Source organism: Lathyrus oleraceus, chromosome 1 (genome assembly GCF_024323335.1).
Source record: "Lathyrus oleraceus cultivar Zhongwan6 chromosome 1, CAAS_Psat_ZW6_1.0, whole genome shotgun sequence".
In the NCBI taxonomy this organism is placed as follows: Eukaryota; Viridiplantae; Streptophyta; class Magnoliopsida; order Fabales; family Fabaceae; genus Lathyrus; species Lathyrus oleraceus.
The window spans coordinates 142,943,499-142,966,909 of record NC_066579.1 but is presented as its reverse complement, the minus strand read 5'-3'; the positions used below and the strand labels follow the sequence as shown (position 1 = coordinate 142,966,909).

Genomic DNA, 23,411 nt, shown 5'->3' with positions numbered 1-23,411 from the left:
GATAAATTGATTTAAGTTGTGGATAAAGAATTTTTTGTTTTGTTATAAGAATATGGCCATGATTCATGTAAATGCAGATATAGTAAATAGAAAATATAGTTGTGTCTTATCCATACAATTTGAGTGGTTCATCATAGTTTCAATATTGGAAATGCTACAAGTGGTGTTACTCTATATACATGGTGCTATATTATAGGAGATAATAATAACATAGTAGAATCATAACCACAAATCTTATGTAATTAGGAAACTCAAACATTCATGCAATCACTCTAATCAAGATTGAATCTTGGGATTTTGAGTTTTTTAAATATGGTTTATCTAATTTAAAATTTGAATGATATTAGAGGTGTAACTACTCCTTGGGTGGTGTGGTTGTAGTGTTTTTGTTTTCTCTCTTTTTGGGCTTAGGCCCTCCTTATTAGATAGTTTATTTTTAATCATCTAATTTTAAATGAATGATTAAGATTTCTTAATGATGAAACTTCAAATAAACAAAAACTAATGTGGAGAAATCATATTCTATAGCCTCTATGTGTCTCTTTGTACCTTTCTTTTCCTTAAGTGTCTCTCTAAACTCAAAAAGGTATAAACTAAACTTTAAAAATAATAAGATTTTATGTGAGCTATAATGCTCTTAATTACCCACCAGAGATTAATTCTTGAGAAAGTAAGATCCATTTATATAGAAATTAATATTATGTGTAATGGTTGTATCACAAATGAGCATACCATATTCACTTAAAATATCTCGTGTATACTAGTATTGGTTAATTGCAATACTTGATGAAGACTATGTAACTTCAATGCCCGATAATTATTTGATTGAACATAATAATTTGTTCTAAAAGTTTTTGAAAAAATGGACTTTCAATTGTTGGATACCTTTTGAGTCATCTACTATTAATAATATATAAAAGTTAATTACCACCATAATTACTTAATTACCCTAATTACAATCAATAATACAGCTAATTTCATGTTCCTATAAATAATTTCGTACTAAACTCTATTTAATACTCTAACTAACTCTACCATTTTACAATTTAATAAATTTGCCTCGACAACATAAAAGTAGATGTGTACACAAAAAAATTAAAATTAAATAAAATAAATTGGTCAAATTTAAACTAGATGTGAGTGAAAAATGTGATAAAATAAATTATCTATTTATACTACTAAAAAATATTACCGTTATTTTATTGTTGTTGCAATCTTATCATTCCAAAATGAAATCAATATCCTGAAATCAAATTAGTTATTATTGTAGTTTTTTTTGCCAAATATTATCGTTGCTTGATTTTCTTTAAATGACAAAATAAATTTTTTTTAATAATAAATATTACCGTTATTTTATTGTTGTTGCAATCTTATCATTCCAAAATGAAATCAATATTCTGAAATCAAATTAATTATTATTGTAGTTTTTTTGCCAAATATTATCGTTACTTGATTTTCTTTAAATGACAAAATAAATTTTTTTAATAATAAATATACTGATTTTTTAAGTGGTCTTTCTGAGATGTCAAACCGAGAATATGAAAAGAGGGAGAAGTAATATGAAACGGTTTGATGAAAATTAGGGTTTTATTTAATTGAATAAATTGATATTATTATTATTATTATTAATATTGTTATTTATTAATATTTATTATCATCATTATTAATCCCAATTACCCACTTAATAACTCAAAATATTCCAAAACCACTATTCCAAAACCACTGACAATATTATACCATTTTAACTAACTCTACCATTTTACAATTTAATAAATTTGCCTCGACAACATAAAAAAACGCCTTTTCCTATTACTTGCACGCCGAAAATTTCCTTGGGAACACAACAGTCTTCACGCCTTCTTCTTCAAGAATGCTGCTAATCAATTCGATGTTATATATGTGTAACATCAAAAGTTGGATCCTTTTCAGCATTTTGCCACACACCTCTATCAAATTTATATACTTTTTTTTCCAGGTTATTAGGTTTGTAATTTTATAGTCATCTAAATTTGCAGTTACATTAATTTTTGAATTTTTTTTCAGTGAAAATGAGTAGAAAAGTTGATTCTGTGAAAGACATCAATGACTCAAAAGAAACTTGACGTCTTGTTGTTCGAATAATGGATGTTTAGAGTGTTGTGAATAATAAGGGTATTGAACATTTGGAGATGATTGTTATGGATTCCTTGGTAAATTGCTTTTCTTTTTTTAAGTATAGATTTTTGTATGATAGTTAGTAATTACAACAAAATGCTTTTTTGTATAACATATAAAAAGAAGATTATTTTTATTTTGTTAGGGTGATCGGATTCAGGTCCTTATTCGTCATGACCATTTACTGAAATGGAAAGAGGTCATTAAGGAGAATATGACCTGCATTATAAACAATGGCAGTGTCTATAACAATGATTTTCAGTGGAAGGTATGTGATCATTCAAACAAATTTGTGTTTCTTGGTGGTACCACAATGAAGGCAATCGAACTTCAAAATATTCCACCTAAAGGATATTTCTTTAAAGATTTTGGTGAGATACTTCAAGGCAAATGCAAAACCGATAGACTGGAAGGTAATTTAAATTCTATTATAACTTATATAACTTATATATTTGCAAACACATTCAATAATGAACCTTACTTTAATGTAGATATTATTGGTGCTGTTAGTGAGATAAACCATATCCAATCCAACACTCCGGGGAAGAAAGTTGTTGTTTCTGTTGTGCTAAAAGATTTGAAGTAATGCGCATTGTTTTCATAACTTATGTGTTTGATAAATTTATATATTTTGCATCACTGAATCCCATCATATAATATTGTTTATTTATATTGCAAAATAGGGGTAATTGCATAAATTGCAATTTATGGGAAATCTATGGATCAAAATTTTTGGCTTACTACAATGATCCTAAAAACAATTGAGCTATTGTAATTCTGCTCACTCATGCAATGGTAAAAGATGGCCAAGGTATTACACTATCAGACTTTATAAATACATAGCTGATTTGTATTTTTTATTATACGTTCAATAATTTTTATATTAATTATACAATTTACAGTGTCAAATGCATTGAGTGGTTCCAAATTGTTGATAAATGAAGACATCCCTGAAATTCAAGATTTTATGTCTAAGTATGAATTTTATTTATTTATTTATATTCAGATTATTATACATAATTTTTAATTTCAAAAACAATCTTATTTCTATAGGTTGCCTACTAATGAACAGAAGGAGAAGCCTACTTAATCTGCAAAATCTCTTTCTAATTGGTCTGGTGGTTCTCAGTATTCGCCAGTAGAAAGGTTTGTTCATAATGCGAAATGTATGTCCTTAAGTCAGTTCTGCAAAATCAAACATGTAAGTTGAATACTATAGAGCCGAATTTATCTTTACTATTACAATTATATTGTTTGCTTTTTGAAATTAATATCATTTTTGATTTGCTTTTAGGAAACTTTATGTGTTACTGTAGCAACCACATTGAAATTTGCTGTCTCAAAGTATGAATGGTTTTATTATGGCTGCACAAGGTGTTCTTCGAAGGCACCTAATCCTGAAAAAGCTTATGAATGTTCATGTGGGCAAAAAGTCGAACAGCCTATACCAAGGTACATATAATCTAGATGAATTGCAAATAAATTTGGTAATGGATTTGTTATTAATCATATTATTTTCTTCGTTTAAAATACTATAGGTACAAGATTGAGATATATGTTAGCAATGGTGAATCAAAATATCGTTTTGTATTCTGGGATTCCGAATGTGCTGCTATACTTGGAATGACTGCTGAATTTATGCATAACTCTATGGTGGAGGTACATTGTTATACATAAGTTAAAATGTTAATAGTTTATCGAGTTGTAAAGTTCAGATTATCACTCATGGTTGATATTTTATTTTTCCATTAGAATGGAAAAGATGATCCAATGGTTTATCCTGATGAGCTTGAAATGCTGTTGAATAAGAAAATGGCTTTTAGAGTTAAGGTGCAACCAACGTTTTCCTAAGCGTCTGTTTGGAAGCTTTGTGATGATGAAATCTTTGTTAAAGAGATTGAAAATGACTACATAGTAGAAGACGTATAATATTCACTTAATTCATGTATTATTTAAACATTTAACAAGTATAATAAATATTCGATGTTTCAATGTGCAGAATCAGTCTAAAACTGAATATGCAAAGTTGGTCCCTAACAAAGAAAATTTGGAAACTTCCGCAGTAAGTATCTTCATTTGTTAACATAATAATTTTCTATGATAAATATTGTATTATTATAATTCATTTTATATCTGACAATTAATTTTTTATATTGCAAGCAAACATTATCTGCATCTGGTGAAAATGACCCAGAATCAATCATTCTAATGACTCTGGCTAAGGATGTTGTAATTGCTGACAAGGGTGAAGAAGTTGATTTTGAAGCGTCTGGCGCTACGCAATTATCAGGCACCAAACCATCCAAGAAAGTAAAGATAGAACCATCTTCTTAATTAGAATTTTCGGAAATTTGATATTGAAATATATTTTATGAACTTTTTAGCACCAGAATGAGTTTAAGTATGAAGTTGTTAAGAACATGATATGTTTTGGTTGTAGGATGTGTTCTTACTTTTTTGAAGTATTTATTTTGTGGGATTACAATTGACATTTATATTTCATGTATGGTTTAAAGGATGATAATGAGTATTTAATTCATGTGTGTGAAATTATTCAAAATCCTATGTTGTTATGTTGAACATTGTGTTTTGTGTGTTCTTTCAACTACAAAATTTATATGAGTATCATATCTTCAAATGTTAATAAGTATTTTAGATTGATAACAAAATATGTTGTCATCTTATGAAATATGTGTATACGACTAAATTATAAATAGATTATTGCATGTCATGTTTGGTTTCAGCATGCCTAATGGTGTTAGAAATTAAAAAAACAATTACATAAAAATTTATTATGAAATCCTTCAAAACTAATTATAGAAAACACATAGAAACACATTTTTTTACAATTTTTTTTCAAAGTCTAATACATATGTTAAAATTGCAGGTAGTTCAGAAATGTTGGAGCAATGTTTGAATCTTGCATTCAACTGAATTAAGGATTTATAAAAAAAAACAAGGTATAATTATCATATACAGTGAATTGTCTTTTGATTGGTAATGGAAAATCTACATTGTTTGTTTGAAATGATTAAGTTAAGCATGCAACTATACTTTTTACCAATCTCACGTCATCATATATAGTATTATAACTCAACATATTTAAATTATTTATTTGCCAAAATATAGTTGGGGGTTGAAATGAATAATTATGTCCACTGCCTCCTTTCTATTGGCTAGGTCAGTGGAGTATTAAAATAATTCAGCCGTAAGATAATTAATGTTATGCATGATTTGTAATAAATTAATAAGAATATCAATTCTTTATACATTTAGTTGTACAAGAAAATGATTGTAAATAATTAAAGTGGGCTAAGAAAATGGGTCCCACTAAATCCCACCATATATTATATAAAATATAATTAAAAAATTGATTCAAATATATCAAAATACATTAAAAGAGAGTTTTTCATTGGGTAAGGTGATGTATGATATGAGTAATTTCCAATGGGTGAATTATTTTATGGATTTGGGATAAAAAGAGAATTTTGAAATCTTGAATTATGGTGTGGATTTGGAATAAGAGGTGGATTTCCAAAATATGGGGTGTTTTGTTGATTTGGGATACAAAGAGGACTTCCATCATTTTGCATAAAATTGGAGCATGTGTTATGTTGATTGAGGTTCATTTTCAAATGAAATGTGTACACAAAAAATTAAAATTAAATAAAATAAATTGGTCAAATTTAGACTAGATGTGAGTGAAAAATGTGATAAAATAAATTACCTATTTATACTACTAAAAAATATTACCGTTATTTTATTGTTGTTGCAATCTTATCATTCCAAAATGAAATCAATATCCTGAAATTAAATTAGTTATTATTGTAGTTTTTTTGCCAAATATTATCGTTGCTTGATTTTCTTTAAATGACAAAATGAATTTTTTTTAATAATAAATATTACCGTTATTGGATTAACAAATCTCAAGGTCAGTCATTGGATTATGGATTGTATTTGCCTAGAAGTGTATTTAGTCATGGTCAACTATATGTTGCAATATCAAGGGTCAAAAGCAAAAAAGGGCTTAAGATATTAATCCATGACAAGGATAACCATCCATTGAATTCTACAACAAACGCCGTGTTCAAAGAAGTTTTTGAAAACTTATAAAACGTAAGTTTTTCATTAGTTATATTATATCAACAAATGTCGTTGTTTATTATTAGAATTTTATTGAATGAGTTGTATAAAATATACATTATGTTTTAACATTTGTTTATATGGATGTAATTGTTTTTTACAGGGTAATGAATCATCACTTCCTAAAAGGTTGCGGGCAGGTTTTGTATAAACCCAGTTTTTTAAGAACCAAAGAATTATACGAAGTTAAATCATTTTTGTTGCTGGACTTATTTCTCACAATTTTAACTAAAATTGTGAACCTTTTGTTTCAATATCTTTTGTTGCATTAAACCTTACTGTATCAATTGCAATTAATTTCAACATTTGGTAGTATTCATTACTATATTTTAAAACAAATGAGGTTCTGGTATTTCTTTTACATGGTTTATGTATTTTGGTTAAATAATCATTTATTATGAAGATTAATATTTGCGCTTTTATACCTCAAATTAGTAACAGATTGAAAAATTTCATCCATTACTAAATAAATATATTTTTATTTCTTATGTTCAAAATCTCAATGATAAATGGAATGTTTATTCATAACATTAACAATGGAATGTTTATTATATATCAATATACCAATAAATTGTAAAAATATTTTTGTATTATATTTTTTGATTATTTCCTTAATATAGTATACAAAAAAATTAAGCAAATTATATTACTATAAATTAATAATGTTTTACTTTATTATGTCCCAAACTGGAAAAAGTTATTTGTGGAAATTTTTTGAACCCATTTATTGATCATTTAACATCCATTACATTAAAAAAAACTCTTATGCAATAAATTTGTGTACGTTGATCCAGCCATATATATATATATATATATATATATATATATATATATATATATATATATATATATATATATATATATATATATATATATATAATAAAAAAAAAATATATTATATTTTAATTTTTTTAAAATAAATTATTGCACTTGCGCGACCCGTGCGAACTCACGGGTCCTTTACTAGTATCTATTAATAATAATATCATCAACATAGGCAAAATTAGGAAGATACAATGGTAAATAGGGGAATTAAGAAAGAAAATGGAGTGATCGACTTCACATATAATAATACAAAATATAATATTAAGGTATAGTTGAAACGATCAAACCAAATACTTAGAGGTTAACCCATGAAAAAAATAAGAAATCGACAAACAAGTCTATAATTGTCATGAGCAATAAAATTTGGAGGCAAATTTATATAAACTTTCACATTTATATAAGTGTCCATTAATGAATGGAATTTATTGCAAAAGAGCGGCAAACATAATTGATTTTGATCGTCAGGAAAAACACGTCATCATAATCGAGACTAAGTATCTATGTGTATGAAGGTGAGAAAAATACAAGAAAGGGCTTGAATTGTGTTTTCTTTTTCTTTTTAAAGCTTTTTCAGCTTCTGTTTCTGATGGTTATTAATCAGATTCTAAACACTTGATTCAGAGTCTAACTTCAAAAAACTTTGGTTTACTTCTGAGGGTCCTTATCAGATTCTGAAACAGAATCTGACTTAGAGTATCAGAGTTGACAACCGCGGAATATTAAGTGCAGAAATAAGGAAAGTAAAAGCAAAGGCACAAACATTTATCATGGTTTCTCTCACAATTGAGAGTAGTTCAATCTCATTGTACTCCTAAGGGGTTTTCAATATAACCAAACTGATTACAAATGCTCAAGCACCAAGTAAGAGACTCTCAATGCTCCAACACACAAACAAGAGACTTCTAATGCTCAAACACACAAGTAAGAGACTTCTTACTCAAGTCCATAAGTAAGAGACTTCAAATGCTCAAGCAATAAAGGAAGAGATTTCTGACTCTATAACAAATTGTTAAGAGATTTGAGTAATAATTACACTTGAAATAAAATCAGAGGTGCATACGTAATACAACTTAGAAAGACTTTAAGACTTAAGAACTTCTAAAATATACAAGTGTTAAAGAGGTTCCAAGTCTAGCAATTTTGACAGACTAACTTCTACTTGAAATGTCAAGGTAGAGAGTCTTGTAATATAGTGTATTAGTCTTCAACATTTGGTTCTTCAGCTCCTTATATAGAGTAGAAAAAGAGACGTCGAAGACTTTCATCAAAAGGTTAAATAGCCTTTGTATTTGATTAGACACATCAAGAAAACAACTTTTTACAAGGAGAATGATTCGTTGAAGTTCAGACATCCAAGAAGATATTTTTCCCAAACTCTTCACGTGATCGAAAGGTCTCTCAAACTGTCAGAGTTGCCTTAATTGAAAAGACTCTACTTCAGATTTGACTTTCCTCAGAATTCACTCTTTAAAGGCTGATCACTTCAGAGTCCATTTTTTGCCTTCTTAAGCTTCAGAGTCTGGACCACCAAATACTGACTTTCTTCAGAGTTGACTTCTTTAGAGTCTAGATCTTCCATCAGAGCCAGAGTCTTCAGAAGTGATCTTCAAAGCTAGAGTTTGATCTTCAGATGCAGAATCCTCAAGCTTCTATTCATTTGTTCTTAATCATATAATTCTGCAAACTTGAATAAATGTTAGAAAATCCAATTGTTTTTAAATACTTTGTTATCATAAAAATCTAAGGGATATAGATCTAACCAATTTGTTCAAACAATGTAAATTTAAGCTACCAAACAAACTGAAACAATTTATATAACCATATAATCCAACTTTCATTGTATAAACATGTTGATGATCTTCCTTAGTTTTGTTTGGAGATAAGAGAACAATTTCCCAAGTGCTGTTTAAATATAATGCAACCAACTCAATCATAACTTCACATGTAGGCATAGAAATATACATAAAATTCAAAGTAGAAATAAAAGAAACATATAAAGTAAATAGACACTCATAATTTAAAATACAAGGATATTTAAGATTAGGATTATGATACCGAATGCATTTTTTTAATGATATTAAAATTTCAAAAGTAGGTGTCATAACATAAGAAGCATCGGAAGCAGATGATGTTGTTTATGGATTAATTTCATCTCTCTTAATGTTTATGAAGGATGTATCTATCGTTTGGTAGGCATGCAAGAGAGTTGCGGAAATGTCTCTAATATATGTCAAGATGATAAAATGGATATCTCAAATATATGTAGTACAGTTGCCAACAAGTGGCGCACATAAGGAAAGAAGAATGGGCAAGTTTTAAAGAATGTGACATTAGCGGAAACAATGTTGTGAAGTTGGGAATAAAAAAATGACACATTTTTATATATGTGAGTAGTCTAGATAATTGGGATAGAGATCATGTTTTAGGTTTAAGATAGAATAATGAATTTGATATTTAAGAACAAAAGAAAGCATTCGGTTGATAAGGTAATAAGGTGTAAGGGGGCATCAACTCAAAATAAAAAAATGGACATCACGGTCTTAGGTTTGAGAATTCCGCTAAGTGCTAACAATTCTTGTGTTAGACCAGTCCATATTGAATTTTGCTTTGACTTTAAATGGACCTCCCATCAATGGACGGTGAGATTAGTCTCATTAGATTAGTCGGTCACAAAGTCGAATACTAATTTTTTTTTAAGTATGAGTGGTTTCAATTAGATTGTCGTTTTTTCGTTCTAAAACTAAGATCACAAATATTCACAAGTATTGTTAGCGCATAAAAATTTATTGGAGTTGTCAAACTTTTTAATTTCTCCATGAAATTCGTGGAATATAAAAATTCTAAACGAATTTTCATTAAAAATAATCAAGTACATGGTAAAAAAATCATCTAAAAATTACAAAGAAATAGTAATCCAAAGTTGACTTGGCACAACTAGGACTTGAAATATCTAAATGAATTAGAATAAAAGGTGACACAACACTTTTATTTACTCGTTGAATATAGGTGTGACAAGTATTTTTTTTTTCAATTGATACGATTGGCATTCAAATGACGAAAGATTAGAAAATCTAAGAACTAAAAAGATACATTATATTAAGGTTAGAAAGATTCAAACATTGATTTGTTAGACTTTGAGGAGCAATAAAAACACGCACCATCAACGATGAGAGATGATATAATCCTCTAGACTCATTTTCTATTCCAAATGTCCAACACATCCTCGACATATGGTGTTAAGTCTCTTGGTAGCCATGATTATTAAATTGTTACTTTATCTATTGAATTCCTTACAAATAATATATAAGAATTAAATGAGTGATTAATCTCACATCATTTTTAGAAGAATTAAATGAATAATATATAAAAGATAAGACTGATACAATATTTAAAGATTTTTGATAGAGATGTGGTATTAAAGTCTTTTAAAACTTTTGATCATGAACTCGATGTTGTTCCCACTCCTCGTATTTTGATAGTCTCATAAAATTATGTTTAGTTAGTCTCCATAACTTTTTTTATTACTCTTAGTTATATTGCAGATTATATTTTTAATGAAGTGAAGCAAGTTAGATTTGATTAAAAAAGAAAGAGAGAACAAAAGATAGCAACTCTATAGTCTTTTTTATTTTCAGGTTCTCCTTAGAAGAATATCAAAACACATTTGTTCAACTCTATGTTTGGTTATTTTAGAAAACTATTAAAACCATAATTATAATTATAGGTATGTTTTTTTCCTATAAAGAAAATCATAAACAAAAGCATTTGAGTTAGAGGTTAAACAAAAATCAAATTCCCAATCTGAATTAAAAAAAATCACAACTACAAATCATTATTCACTATCTAAAAACATCCTTCATCACACAAAAATCAAAAGCAACAACATATAATTGAGTCCAATAATCTAATAAAAGCACTTAATCAATAATCAAAAGATGCATCTAAAAACTCAGGAAAAGTTGCCCTTATCTCACTATCCTTATCCAAAATACCATCCACAAACTCATTCCCTGAAAATGAATTTCCTTCACATTGCTTATTCATTTCATATTCCTTACTTGCAACACAAGCAACAGCATCAAAACCTTCACTTGAACCACCTTGTTTATCACTTCCATTACCATTATAATTATTACTATTATTATTAGAAATTTCACCTTCATTTTGCATTAAACCCGAGAGGTTCAACGACGACATCACCCTTTGTATGTCACATTGTTGAATCTGTTGAATCTCCGACCACATAAACGGCTCATCATTGTGAAGAAACTCGCTCCAATCAAAGTTAGGATTAATCTGAGCTTGTGAAGTTTTGCACGAGTACGAAATCGGTGAACTTAGTCTTGTTAAACTAGAGGAACATGATGACGAAGTCGAAGATGCAACTTCATTTAGAACATATTGTTGCTGGAAACTCTCTTGGTTTGTGAATTGGTGGTGATATTGAACTTGTTCCTCTTTGGGATGCTCCAAAATTGTATTGTTATTGACAAAATTCATTTGGTTTTGAGTGGTTATTGTTGTGAGGCTACTAATGCTTCCTAAATCAGAAAGAACTTGTGAAACTGGCTTATGAGTTACTGGATCAATTCCCATTTTCATAAGCTTCTTTCTTAATTTTGTGTTCCAATAATTCTTAACATCATTGTCTGTTCTTCCAGGTAGTCTTTTTGCAATTAATGACCATCTACATTAATAAAAAAACAAAAAAAATTAACTAACTTTACTATTTTATCAAAGGGTTAATCATGTTCATTGTACCTAAATATCTCAAAATTTTGACACTTCTACTATATGTTCTTTTAAACTTTTTTTTAAAACTTTTTTATCTCGAATTTTAGTCTAGGTATAAAATTTTGCATTTTATTCTACATATAGAAAAAAAGTGCAAAATTTTACAATTTTCAAAATCAAACACTAAAATTGAAGAAGAAAAAAATTCGAAAATTATTGTTAGAAACAAAATTCTTAGATGATTAAAACCGAATTTTAGGATATTTAAAGAACCATGATTATGTTTAACCATTTATTAAATATTATTATTCTTTAAAATAGTCTTCTATAAAACAAATCTTCATACAAATTTAAATAACAAGAAAGGTCATTTAAATTTTTTTACTTTTCATTACAAAAAAAAATTACTACTTTTATTTTGTACATAAAATAATTTAGTATATATTTGATTTCGCGATAGAAAAATAAATCACATAAAAAAACAACATCCTAATATAAAAAAAACATGAAAATAATCAAATCACGATAAAAACAATATCCTAATATAAAAAACGTAAAAATAATGAAGCAACTATTCAGAGCTTTTGAATTAATGTGTGATTTTAATTAAATTGAAATTGACAGACACGGACACAATGACCGATTAATTAAGCAATCACGTCAAATTGGTTAATTTTACTTATAATTGAGATTAGATATTAAATCTAATTTCATAATTAAGAAATCATGCACTTGAAAAATGTTGTTAAAACATACAAATATGATGTGAGTTTCTTATACAGCTAAAATGTTATATTAAAACATACAGATCTTACTATAAAGCCAATTTGATAATCTGAATTATGCATTTTTTTTCACTGTTAATGTCACAATTGAACAGTTTGATGATCTGAATTAGGCATTTTTTCACAGTTAATGTCACATTTCATTTTAATTTCATACATTACAAGTAGAATAAGAACATGAACAATTGAACATACCTGCTTCCTATAGCTGCATGAAGAGTAAGAATGAGTTCTTCTTCTTGTGGTGTAAAACTATCATGCTTCAAATCAGGTCTTAGATAATTAGTCCATCTTAATCTGCAACTCTTACCGCACCGATTCAACCCTGAAAACAAATTCAAGAAAAGAAAACTCGAATTATATAACACAATATTACGCATCTCGACCAGTTACACTATTTCTAAACATAGTTTTAAATTTCGATCCAGCGGCAATTTTAAGTGCATCAGTATAAAATATTTACAGACGTGACCGCAATTTAAAACCATGTTTCAGAAATCGAAGGAATTGAGGAAGAAAAAAACCGGCGATCTTCGGAACCAATGTCCAATTTCCAATTCCATGATTAGCAACATAAGCAAGAATTTTAGCATCTTCCTCAGGAGTCCATAAACCCCTTTTGACATTGGTTTTATCACAACAAGGAGGCCTTCCCATTTTTCAAAACAAGAGAGATGAATAATGTAATGGTGGTGAAATGTGCATTGAAGAGTAATTAACATTTAAAGTGGTGAAAATGAGGGTAATGTTTAAGATATGAAGAGGCAAGAAAAGCATGCAAATTTTGGGTTCATATAACAACAATTGCATGATTATATTCATCTTTATTGATAACAAAATTAAGAGGCGAAACCAATTGTATGACATGACATCAGGATCATAATGGTGGTGCCTTTCATTCATATTCTCTCTCTTTCATATGGTTTTGCTCTTAAGAACAATTTATATTTCAGGTTCATTTTGAATGATCAATTTTGTTAAAACTGAATATGTTTAACTAATTATGATGATACTATTGATGAATGTGCAATCAATTTTTGTTCACAGTTATGTTGCTTGATTGACATGCATAATTGCTTCATTGACATGCATAATGCCTCTTAGTGGAAAATTCGTGCGCACGAACACTGTTAATGTTCGATTCGATTACGGACAATTCGATTGTAATCAGTGTAGCTAAGATCAAGTGTTGTAACCTAAGATCGTAAGAACATACGTGCCAAAAACCAAAATTGAGGTTACGATTAGAGAAAGATCGAAGATCGTTTTCGTTACCAGTTTTTCTCTAAGAATGACATGTAAGGATGACGGAGGAGAGTACTACAACTAGAGAAAAATGACCAGAGAAAATAGTTCGTTTTCTTTGTCACCATAGTCAAGATCAAGTTTTTTGAAGTAAGATCGGAAATTACGATCTTTCACATGCCGACAGATCCTATTTAAGATCTCCAAGATCGACCGATCTTACTTAAGATCTCGTACTTGATTACATTGGTTAAAACATGATCCGAGATCATGCCATTTCAATTTTAAGACGCTTAAAATAGTTGAATCATGACATCATATTCATATCCCACCGGTTCGATTTTAAGACGTCGGTAGTAAAGGAAAAACCATTGAGGAGAATTATTTTCTTAATTTCTATTTAGTTTTCAATATTACACTTTATATTCTTTTAATTTCTCTTTCTTTGATTACAATTTCTAGTTCATAACAAAAACCATTATGATCCTAAGAAGAGCAAACATTGCAACTCTTCCTACATTTTCCTTTAACTCCTTCATAACCAACCATATAACTTGGATTCTTCTCGCATTCACCGACTTTAGACCACGCAGCACAATTCTCGTTCTCATCCGTGCATTCTCCATTGTCTACTTCTTGATGTATCGGTTTCTCGAAGTCGGCAACGTGAATCCACTTTGTTGCAGACCATTTCTCGCCCTCGATCACTGGACAACTTCCATGCAAACTATTACCATCTGTAGTTGCGTTCAGATGAAGACTGAAGAACAATAAGGCATCACCCTTCCGAGGTTTTACTGAAATGACAGAAACCGAATGCGTTATAATTAAGATCTTATACAGAAAAAATAGACAGAAAAGCTTTCTGTTAGATTATGAGGCATTATATTTCAAGTTTATATAAACATTTAAATTTGCGTCTAAATACCTTTATAAAAATAACTTATAACATAGAATAGCTTATAACAATATATCTCATCGAAAAAAATAAAAATCACGTCTAGACTCAAAAACTACAATTCTTATCTTCAAGTAGAGTTAATTCTGAAAAGCATAATCAATTCTACTTCTACTCGAGAGCAGCCAAACATGTCAAAATCAATTTTACACGTCCAAAATCAATTCGGGGTGAAGCTATTTTTGAAATGTATACCTGCATATCCTTTGTGAGCACACTCAGACCAGCTATCATCTTTCGGCTGCGACAACTTCCCCTGAAAAATCCAACCAATTACTCATTTATCACGATTTTATTTTCTTTCTTTTGTTAGACAGAATCAAAGACATGAGAAAATCTTTACATCGGCATAAGGAAAAACTGTTTCTCCACCCTTCTCAACATTAGACAAATACATCAGCACCGTCGCAACACGATGGCCACCATGTAACTGATTAGCCTTGTCATGGAAGAAATCGAAATGTGGTTCGTATTTCTCGCCGTGTTGGTAGTGCAATATTTGTATAGACTCGCCGTTCTCTGATGCATAAGAGTAAGTTCATAAAATTGAAGCGAAACGAAAAAGCTTTAAAATGGATCGAAGAACGATGGTGTCTACTTACCTATGGGAAAGAATGTCCATGTGGCAATTCGGTTTTCAACATCAGCAACTACCTCATCCTTAAAGATTAAACAAAAGTAAGAGGAAACAAACAAGTAAACATATAAATTAGACGATAAATTAAAACAAATATCTCAAAAGTAAAACTTAGTCTCATAAAAACACGGTTACTTCGTCATAAGAATTTGTAGAGAAAGGGTTATAGTGAAATGAAAGGGTCACGAATTTGTACAAAAACATTGAAACACCAAACTACTTTATAGCACATTTCTCGTCAATAGTTATCAAAGCAAAATCAAAATGCATGCCTCTCCATGCAACGAGAATGATGTGATCAAATAAATCGCAACAAAAAAAGAAAACAAAAACTTGTCTACCATATTTCATAGTATGCTAGCTAGATACAATAATCACATGAAGAACCTATGGGTTTTGACATGGAAAGAAAATAGATTCTCTTATTATACCTGTGCCTTCTTGAGAAACATCCCGGAACTTGTTCTGACTTCACTTTGTATACTTTTACCAGATACATTATCCGCCACCATAGATTTCTCCAGCTTATCCTTAGCCTATTAACACAAAAATTCCGACATAGAATCTTACAATTTAGAATAGACCTAACTCAAGCCTACAATGTCACACTCTCAACACAACTCATCACGCCCAAGACGGAACATTTTGAGCATGCATGACCTGAGTGGCAAGATAGCAGAGTCTAACTCAACCCTACAAAACAGACTTATAAGGAGAGAGATGCCTCCCACTTATAAACGTATTTTTAGCCAATATGTCACCAGGCTCATTAAATGTAAGCCATGGCGGAAAGGCGAAGAGGTTTTTAGGACGACCGCACTAGGACATTTGTGAAGGAATGTCCTCCATTGCTGCACCACATGATGCAATGGCAAGTTTATATGGCGGACCGTGTAAGACTCTCAACATATCTTCTCACACCCAGGACTGAACATCATCACGGGCTCGACGAGGCCCAATAGCCATCTAAGTGAGCCCTATTAAACTAGCTTCTAAGTTCTAAACCTTACAATGTCAGACTCTCAACACACCCTGTCACGCCTAAGACTGAACATTCAGAGCATGACCTGAGCGACCTGATTGCAGAGTCTAACTCAACCCTACAAAATAGGACAAAACAGGCTTATAAGGTGAGAGATGCCTCCCACTTATAAACACAAATTCAGCCAATATGTGACCGTAGTTATTAAATGGAACCCATGGCGGAATGACAGAGGTTTTTAGGACAACCGCCATAGGAAATTTGTGAAGGAATGTCCTCCATTTCTGCACCACATAATGCAATGGCGTGTTTATATGGCGGATTTTCGGCCTTCCGCCTCATTCCATCACCGATAACACTATGTAAGATTCTCAACATATCTTGTCACACCAGGACCGAAACTTCAGGAGCGCGACATGAGTGGCACGATAGCCGTCTAAGTCAACCCTATCAAACCAGCTTCTAAGTTCTAAACGGATTTTCCAACTACCCTCAACATGAACATAATATATACTATCAATTACATTGCATTGCACTCCAACACACACACAAAGAATTAAATCCAAAACCAATGATAATTACAAAACAACAAAATGAAAAAACTAACCAGAGTTTTAAGATGATCACATTCTTTTTCAGATAAAAAATTCTTGTACAGAAAAGCCCTGCATAACATAATTCACAAAAACTTCTATTAAAAAATTGAAAAAAACAAATAAAACCCTTTTGTAGAACAGAAGAAAACGGAAGTACCTGGGATTCCATGAGAGCTGAATGACACGTGTAGGATCAAACTTCACCTTAGAGGCTCCAAAAACCGATCCAACCCTAAAAACAGTTGGAAAAAAAACAAAATTGAAACCCCCAAACAAAAAAGATAAGATTTTTTCAACATTTTCAAATACATAAACAAAAATGAAGAAATGGGTATGAGTTATTATTACGTTGGTTTTTTTTCACCCAAACTGGGTAATCGAATAGAGGAAACGAAAAGAACAGAGAAAAAACAGGGGGAAAAGAGTAACAATGGAACCAAACGAGGATTTAGCATGATGATGAAGAAATTGACACAGAACAAGAATTAAGAATGAATGTTGGATTTGGTAATGTAAAATTAGAGAAAACGTGTTTGGTTTTTTTCTTTTTCTTTTTCTTAATTAATTAATTTTATTTTTTTATGAAAAATTGAACAGAGTACCCACAGATTTGAGTTTGGTGGTCTCTCCTCTGTGTTGTTTATGTTTTACTTTTCTGAAAATCCCCTTCAATTCTTTTTTCTGGAATGTTCCTCTAATTTTGTTTATTTATTTATTTATTAAAAAAATAATGTTTTTTTTAGTCATAGTTGACCATCATGGAAATTTTAATGTTGGGTCAATTTGGTTTCATAAATAAATTTATAAGTTTGGAAATTGATAATTTATTCTTTTAATTGAATAATGGAAATCAATTTTGTCCTTTTTTTTCAAATTTAGAATTACAATGTTTTATGGTTACAAGACTAAAGAAATAAAAAAACAAGCGAAAGAAAAATTAAACTCTTAAAAATAATTTTTAGTCGCATGGTTACAAGACTACAGAAATAGAAAAAGAAGCGAAAGAAAAATTAAACTCTTAAAAATAATTTTTAGTCGCATCGCATATGATGTAAGGATGTTATTCAATTCTTAAGAATGGTGATTAAATCTGAAGATCAATATTAGTAGAAGTTTCGAATTTTGTTATGGAATTAATATTTTGTTTATCTTTTCTGAGAATGTGGATGTTTCTAAACATAGAATTTTCAAGAATAATGTCTCAAATACTTTGGATCAAACACTGCATGTTTATGATACTTATTCAAGGGTTCTCAATGAAATTAATATTATGGGTTGAATCAGAGTAGCAAGTTGAGTCAGTAATGCCCATATATTTGGCTAGAGAAATGTCTTTGTAAATGGCTTAAAGTTATGCATGGAGGATATCTAAAGAATTGGGTATGGATCAAGAGAAACCGCATTGTCTAATCTCATTAGCCAATATGATTTGGAGTATCATTATAACTTCCATCTACATTAATAATAGTTCAAGAGTACTTTTGGAGATTCCAAGTGATGAAGTGATTGCTTATGTATCTTGTTTGAGGTTTGATTAAGCAAGTAATGAAAGAATTCGCTAAAAGGTGGGAAGCTCGAGAGAGTGTATACCCTATGAATAATTTCATGAGAAATGTGGATCTATAGGTAGCAAAACTGCAAGTCAACTTAGTAGCTATTTAGTTATGATGATGATAACACTTAAAGTCAAGCAACTACTAAAGATAGCTCAAGCGGTCAAATATGTACAATATGATTGTTCAAACTATCATATTTAATCAAGTTATGCTCTTCAAGATCAAGTCAACATTGTAGTCCAACGATTTCAAGTGAAGACTTGGACTTCAAGGTTCACCGGTGGCCTGACCTCTCAATCTCTCAAATAATGGTAATCAATATGAAGATATATCAAGCCTCATTACAAGACTCAAGGCTTTTGTATGATGCTAAAATCAAATATAATATATCAATACTTAAAGCTTAAGGGTTGTGAAAGAGAGGAAACATGAAAGCTCGTCTGGTCGTGTCCGTCTGAGTGACTAGTGTCTTATAAACACACAAGGATAATTCTGGAAACATCATGGCTAAATCACACACACTAAAGTTTATTGAGAAATCTCTCATATTATAATTAAATCACAAAAAAAATATTTTCGGAAGACATTTTCTAATTGTCTAATTGATTAGACCATAAACCTGATCGATTAGATCATGCTTGGTTGAGTTTAAAATTGATTGGGTCTGTCTCTTAATGATTGGTAATGACTCTATATAAAAACCTTCCATATGTGGCCTTAACTATCAATTATTTAGGTTGGCTAATTGACTAGACTAATTGATTGTTTCCAAATTTATATTATGCCTTAGCCTATAAATACAAAGTTTCTCTATCACTTTTTCACATACAGAAACCGAGAAAAATCTCACTTTTCATTTCTCTCATCATTTATCTAAATCTCTCATTTTTTCTAACATATTTTATCCTTAATGTTTCGAGAGTGTTCTTGAGTCTAAGTGGAAATATTTGTCATGGGTGAGAGTAAAGTAGTAAATTTACTAAGAGCGTATTTTCTCTTCTGTAAATAATTATTCCATATGAAGTTGTTATTTTGGTTGTGAGCTAAATTAATTTAAATCCTAACTAACATTGTCAAAGACCTTTTTCTAGGTCCAACTTAAAGGAAACATCACATTTTTTCTTCTTTGTTCTGTGAATTTAGTGAATAATTTACTACAAAGTAATAAAATTGTCAATGGTTCCCCTATTTGGCAGAAAACTGCTTTGGTAAAGACCAACAAGAGTCTCAATGAGGGTGTGGAGACAATTAACCGAGATTTTGGTAATAATATTGTACACAATGTTATATAGACTTATAGGTATCAAATATTTGAAAGTTTTAAGAGTGTCAACTTTGGGGATTATCATGATTGAGGTTTTAAAGGTAGATGGAAAAAAAAGATCATGGAGAAAGCTAATTTTACCAAATTAAAAACATGAAGAAAATGCATTAAAAACCATTGGGCCCATAAGATTTAAAAGTCTTCATGGAATTTAAGGCATGGGTGACTACCTATTTGGAGACGGATTAATGTGGGAGGTTATGTCATCATCATCCGACACTTGATAGTGGTGAGAGGTTTGAAAGGTGGTTTGGTTTGGATGGTGTTGTTGTTACATAAAAGATCTTAAAAAAATTTAAGGGTTTTTTGTTGATTATGTTTCTCTTCCTTCTTATGATGGTCTGAGCATATGGAGGAAAGAAATATTTTTGTCTCCGAATTTGATATGTCTGTCTCAAGACTCTTGAAACCAGAGGATTTTCTCTTAGAAGAGGATGCGGTTAAAATCTCTTTGTATTTGTTTCTCAAGTTGGACATGGTGAAGATAATAAACTCTCTCGAGATATTTCTGACTCCCTTTGAGTCTGACTTCAATATGATTTATCTGGTGAAAAATGTTTGTAAAGACATAATGGTTGAAAGTGGTGGAGTCTTTCTATATTTTCTTGAAGGAAGTCGTATGACTAGTGTTGGAGGAAGGCCAAGCTTGAACAACAACATTTTGATAATCTTCGTGATCATCCTGGTTTCAGCCACCTCATTTCAACTCTTGCGCTCTCTAAGTTTCTAATCAACTGTGATATTCATCTTCGAATAATCGTCTTAGTTGTGAAATTCCCAAACAACACTAAATCCAATGTCGACAATGTATCCCTCCCCATCTTCGATTCACTTCACCTCATCAATCTTCCAAAAACTTCACTTCTTTCAAACATGGATCGATGTTCCGCCGTTAATCTCTCCTTGAAGATCAAAACCCAAACGTCAAATAAGTTATCTTAACCTCATTGTCAAAGAAGACCAACATGGACCCTAGCTGCTTTTGTTGTTGACATGTTCGACACTACCATGGTTGATATTGCCAAATAATTTTTGGTCCCTGCACTCGTCTGTTTCACTTCTGGTGTTGCTTTTCTTGGTTTGATGTTTCATCTTCACACTCTATTTGAAAGAGACAACGACGATTTGACTCGATTTCTGCAGCATAACGAGTTGGCCATCCCGAGTTTCAACAACTTGGTTCCTTCATACTCGTTGCCATGTTTTGTGTTTCGTAAGGAATGGGAATCGTTTTTCATAAACTATGCAAGTGGCCTCAGGAAACCAAATGGAATTATAATAAACTCATCTGAAGAGCTTGAATCACATGCGGTTCACTCCTTTTTCTCTCATCCTGATCTAGCAAATTTACCAACTATATAGCTGGTGGGACCTTTGTTAATCCCTGACCTCAAAACAGAAAAAATTGTTGGATCTGATGATATCATCAAGTGGCTTGATGATCAACCTCCTTCCTCGGTAGTTTTTCTCTACTTCGGGAGCATATTCTTTCGATGAGGAGCAGGTTAAGGAGATAGCACATGCTATTGAAAATAGTGGTATCTAATTTCTGTGGTCTTTGTGTAAACTATCACCGAAAGGCTTTATGCATGCTCCATCTAATTATCCACTTTCAGAGTTGGTATTGCTTTTACCCGAAGGATTTTAAGATCCTAATTAAGTTGTCAATGACCTTTTTCTAGATCTAGCTTGAAGGAAACATCACCTTTTTTCTTATTTGTTATGTGAATTTAGTGAATAATTTACTATAAAGTAATACAATTGCCAATGGTTCCCCTATTTGGCAGAAAACTGCTTCGATAAGGTCCAACAAGAGTTTCAATGAGGGCGTGGAGACGGTTAACTGAGACTTTGGTAATGATATTGTACACAATGTTATAGAGGCTTATAGGTATCAAATATTTGAAAGTTTTAGAAGTTTCAAATTTGAGGATTAGCATGATTGAGGTTTTAGAGGTACATAAATAAAAAAACCACGTGGAGAAAGCTATTTTGACCAAATTAAAAACATGAAGAAAATGCATTGAAAACCATGGGGCCCATAATATTTAAAATTCTTCATGGGATTTAAGACCTGGTGTCGCAGCCTAAAAAAATACAGAGGTGCGAAAAAACAACCGGCGAAAGAGGAAGACAGAAGAGTCGCCACCGTGCGTTATTTATCCCAAAGGAGAGAAAGGAAACGCTCGAAGTAAACCTGGAGAAAAGGAAAAGACAAGGTCTCGCAACCAAATCTTGGGTTCGGGAGTCGATTATGCGAAGGGAAGGTATTAGCACCCCTACGCATCCGTAGTACTCTACGGGATCCACTCTTGTTGTTCTTGTCTAAAGGGTGTGTGTTTATCTAATGTACTATTTACTAAAAGAGAAGGTTAAAAGAAAAATGACTCGCACGGATGTCGCATCCACTGCATACGTATCTCATCTGAATATGAGAATCAGAGTCTTCGTAGCTCGGCTACCTATGGGTTAAAGAGATGTGTGCTCGCTAAGACATCGCGTCTTATGCCTACGTATCTCATCGGGAATGAGAATCAGAGCAAAACGTAGTTCAAACTAACTACGGGAACAAGGGTCTCGATTGCAACTAGGGTAAGAGAAAAGGAAAGTCTCGATCGCAACGAAGGCGAGAGAAAGGATCGCAACAAGGGCGAAAGCAAACAAGGATTAGTTGTTAGTTGTTAGTCAAACTCGGCAAGACATCGCATCTTGTGCCTACGTATCTCATCTGAATATGAGAATCAGAGTTGCCGTAGTTCGACTACATAGGGCTTGCCATCTGAATATGGACTTACAAAGGAGGACACCAGTTGTGTCAAAGGAGAGTGGGCGATGTGTTCACGTCCTAGCAGTAGGTGTCGCAGCTCGCTGAATCGAGTCTTAGGCAGTTACCTCTTTGCAATAGAACGGATTGACATGCCACAGGATCGGAGACGCACGGAAGGTCTAAAAGAAATGGGGAAGCTCTGCCCTAGAGTTGTCATGCAATATGTACTTAGGTGTTTAGGATTTACAAATGGAAATATCTACCTAACGTTATCATACAAAAGAAATATGGGAATCCTACCTATGTTATCATACAAAAGGATATGGGAATCTTACCTATGTTATCATACAAAAGGATATGGGAATCTTACCTATGTTATCATACAAAGGGTTCTATCTAATGGGTGCTACCTAATCGGAATAAGAGTTGACGAGTGGAGCAAGGAGAAGTGTTAGGGATAAGGGTAGATGGCGATGCATGAAGCAATCGACTTACAAGGTTGATGGCGATGCATAAAGCAATCGACTTACAAGGTTGATGGCGATGCATAAAGCAATCGACTTACAAAAGGGTGGATGAATACGTGCTGGTTCTGTTAGGTTTTGAAAAATGATTACTCGAAGTTGGATCGAGGTTTTGATCTTGTTTTGAAATGGTTATCGAATGTTCATTTTAATTCTTGTATTAACAGATGAATAAAGAATG

At 31.3% G+C, this 23,411-nt stretch overlaps 2 protein-coding genes and 1 pseudogene across 2 annotated transcripts; 1 reads left to right on the top strand and 2 right to left on the bottom strand.

The window, feature by feature from the left end:
* Positions 1 to 10,983: 10,983 nt before the first annotated feature.
* Positions 10,984 to 13,424, bottom strand: LOC127115533 (transcription factor MYB35). Its single transcript, XM_051047056.1, has 3 exons — positions 13,166 to 13,424; positions 12,837 to 12,966; positions 10,984 to 11,809 (listed from the first exon to the last, which is right to left on the bottom strand). Exons 1-3 carry the CDS (start codon positions 13,296 to 13,298, stop codon positions 11,044 to 11,046), a joined length of 1,029 nt encoding a protein of 342 aa, XP_050903013.1. The 5' UTR covers positions 13,299 to 13,424; the 3' UTR covers positions 10,984 to 11,043.
* Positions 13,425 to 14,257: 833 nt separating this feature from the next.
* LOC127122610 (probable prolyl 4-hydroxylase 7) lies at positions 14,258 to 17,723 on the bottom strand. Its single transcript, XM_051052917.1, has 8 exons — positions 17,408 to 17,723; positions 17,217 to 17,291; positions 17,071 to 17,128; positions 15,913 to 16,017; positions 15,447 to 15,504; positions 15,188 to 15,363; positions 15,040 to 15,100; positions 14,258 to 14,683 (listed from the first exon to the last, which is right to left on the bottom strand). The coding sequence occupies exons 1-8, from the start codon at positions 17,512 to 17,514 to the stop codon at positions 14,373 to 14,375; spliced, it is 951 nt and encodes a 316-aa protein (XP_050908874.1). The 5' UTR covers positions 17,515 to 17,723; the 3' UTR covers positions 14,258 to 14,372.
* Positions 17,724 to 20,288: 2,565 nt separating this feature from the next.
* On the top strand, positions 20,289 to 21,587 carry LOC127096135 (putative UDP-glucose flavonoid 3-O-glucosyltransferase 3; annotated as a pseudogene).
* The last annotated feature ends 1,824 nt before the right edge of the window (positions 21,588 to 23,411 follow it).

What these genes read in the sequence shown, in the direction of transcription:
- LOC127115533 (XM_051047056.1), bottom strand. Translation starts at nt 13,298, where the DNA reads ATGGGAAGGCCTCCTTGTTGTGATAAAACCAATGTCAAAAGGGGTTTA. An exon ending in ATTGGTTCCGAAGATCGCCG is followed by an intron (nt 12,967 to 13,165) that starts GTTTTTTTCTTC and finishes ATTTGTTTTCAG; the next exon opens with GGTTGAATCGGTGCGGTAAG. An exon ending in CATGCAGCTATAGGAAGCAG is followed by an intron (nt 11,810 to 12,836) that starts GTATGTTCAATT and finishes TTATTAATGTAG; the next exon opens with ATGGTCATTAATTGCAAAAA.
- LOC127122610 (XM_051052917.1), bottom strand. Translation starts at nt 17,514, where the DNA reads ATGCTAAATCCTCGTTTGGTTCCATTGTTACTCTTTTCCCCCTGTTTT. An exon ending in ATGGACATTCTTTCCCATAG is followed by an intron (nt 15,364 to 15,446) that starts GTAAGTAGACAC and finishes CTTATGCATCAG; the next exon opens with AGAACGGCGAGTCTATACAA. An exon ending in TGCTCACAAAGGATATGCAG is followed by an intron (nt 14,684 to 15,039) that starts GTATACATTTCA and finishes CTGTCATTTCAG; the next exon opens with TAAAACCTCGGAAGGGTGAT.